At 41.5% G+C, this 2,415-nt stretch overlaps 1 protein-coding gene across 1 annotated transcript; it reads left to right on the top strand.

Annotated features, from left to right (window-relative positions):
- Positions 1–6: 6 nt before the first annotated feature.
- On the top strand, positions 7–2,409 carry LOC116380430 (protocadherin alpha-3-like; the record flags this gene model as incomplete). The annotated part of the gene is made up of 1 exon (XM_031842352.1): positions 7–2,409. A coding segment is annotated over exon 1 (1,614 nt), but the record flags the coding sequence as incomplete, so codon positions are not given.
- Positions 2,410–2,415: the final 6 nt, after the last annotated feature.

Genomic DNA, 2,415 nt, shown 5'->3' with positions numbered 1-2,415 from the left:
ATGAGTGTAGGATCTACTATAGTCCCGGGCAGCCACGCGAACACACTCGTGCTCCCTGACAGGAGACATCCATCTGGAGAGGTAAGATTAATAGTATGTAAGTCTGATTCTGTCGATGTGCTGATACTTTACGCTTGTTTTGAATAAGGATCCTCTGACTTTCTCTCTATAGCAGGGAAGCTACACCTTTCTCACAAGCAGCATCTAAAACGGCTACAAACTTTAGGACTCATTTTACTTTGTATAACAGCTTTTTGGTTCTGATCGTGGTGTATTTACTATACAATTTTTGAGGATATATTTGTAATGGTGCTTGAACAGATAGATGTTATTTTACAATATTTTGGCAGCTGCGATTCATGGTGATGATGAGTATTATGGCGATATCCTTCGATGTGTGGTTTGGCCTGGAATGTAAATAGAGAGAACAACGTTGCAGCATGTGAATTTCCTCACGGTCAAAGCAGGTCTATATCTCAATGTGGAGATGTATTTTCTCTGAACATTTGATAACTTTGAACGACTGCAATCCGTGTAAATAACAATTTCAACACTTGGTGTCAGTGTAGTTCAGTGATTCTGTGCATCTGGCAGCACCTTGCGTCACGAGCTACATTTGGACCGGGCCCTTGCATTTCACTCAGCATTTGAGCGCAAGATCGCGATTGGCAACGAGTGTTTTATTTTCAGCAGTTTGGTGAAACAAAAGACGCTGCATCGTTTAGAAACATGGCGGTTTAGGTGTCATTGACATCACGAAGAAATTAATGGACAGTTATTTGTCACGTTCAAGTCATGGAACAAAGAGGACGCAAAGCATGGAGGGGCCGACAGTTTTGTTTTTTCTTCATGGTTGTTTTGGACGTTGTATGCAACGGAGCTTCTGCACAGATCAGATATTCCATATCTGAGGAGGTTCAACGTGAAACAGTCGTCGGGAACATAGCTAAGGATTTGGGGCTAGATAAGAGCGCACTCAAAGACAGAGGATATCGCATTGTAGCAGGCTCAACGGAGCCCCTGTTTCACCTGAATCAAAACGATGGTATATTGTATGTGACAAGAGGAATAGACAGGGAGGAGGTGTGCGACCGGACCAGCCCATGTTTGATCAATCTGAAAACCGTGTTAGAAAACCCACTGGAGATCCACTACGTGGTAGTGGAAATACTTGATATAAATGACCACTCGCCTGTTTTTCCAGAGAAAGAGAAAAGGCTTGAGATTTCCGAGTCGGCCTTAACAGGAGCGAGATTTCAACTACAGGCTGCGCACGATGACGACGTAGGACAGTTCTCAATACAGCAATATAGACTCAGTCATAACGAATATTTTAGATTAGAAGTCAAGGATAGAGGCGAGGACCGTAAAGTACCCTTTTTAGTCCTGCAGAAGCAGTTGGACAGAGAAACGGCCGGGAAACTTAAGCTACGTCTAACAGCAGTTGATGGAGGAAAACCGGTGAAGTCGGGCGCTATAGATATTATTGTGGATGTACTGGATGTTAATGACAACTCCCCGGTGTTTATCAAAGAGTTTTATTCTTCCACACTGAAGGAAAACGCCCCCGTTGGCACTGTGGTGATTCAGGTAAATGCAACCGATTTGGACCAGGGTGCAAATAGCGAAATAATATATTCATTTGGTCACGAAGTTGATTCAAAAGTGATTAATGTATTTACTATAGACGCACACACTGGTGAAATTAAGGTAACCGGTCAAATAGATTTTGAGCAAAGTAAAAGTTATGAAATTGACATTCAAGCGTCTGATAAAGGACAAGCTCCTCTTACAACTGACAAAAGTGTTATGATAACTGTTATTGATGTTAATGATAATGCACCTGAGATAGAAGTGACATCATTTTCTAGCTCTATCAAGGAAGATTCAAAGATAGGAACTACAGTTGCCCTGATCAGTGTTAATGATTTAGACTCTGGAGACAATGGCAAAGTCATTTGCACGATCAAAGAAGAAGTGCCGTTTACTTTAGCCCCATCGTTGCAAGAGAACATGTACGCTGTTGTGACCAGGTCGCAGTTGGACAGAGAAAATGTTTCCCAATTTGATGTAACAATTATTGCAAAAGATTCAGGTGATCCGATATTTTCATCTGAAAAGACGATAAGCGTTGTGGTATCAGATGTAAATGACAATCGTCCAGTGTTTTCATCCAGCCCCTATGTATTTTATGTCACCGAGAATAACAGCCCCGGAGCCTCCGTATTTTCAGTAAAAGCCTTTGACTGTGATGAGAGTGATAACGCTCTCATTTCTTATCATATTTCCAGAGAAGCAAGCGGAGATAATAAATTCACCTCATTTCTTAATATCAATCCTGAAAATGGAGATATTTTGGCTTTAAAAGGTTTTGACTTTGAAACTCTGAAAACGTTCCAGTTCCGAGTTGTTGCC

Source organism: Anarrhichthys ocellatus, unplaced genomic scaffold, assembly GCF_004355925.1.
Source record: "Anarrhichthys ocellatus isolate YVR2014 unplaced genomic scaffold, GSC_Weel_1.0 scaffold7197, whole genome shotgun sequence".
In the NCBI taxonomy this organism is placed as follows: domain Eukaryota; kingdom Metazoa; phylum Chordata; class Actinopteri; order Perciformes; family Anarhichadidae; genus Anarrhichthys; species Anarrhichthys ocellatus.
This window is presented reverse-complemented; position numbering and strand designations above follow the sequence as displayed.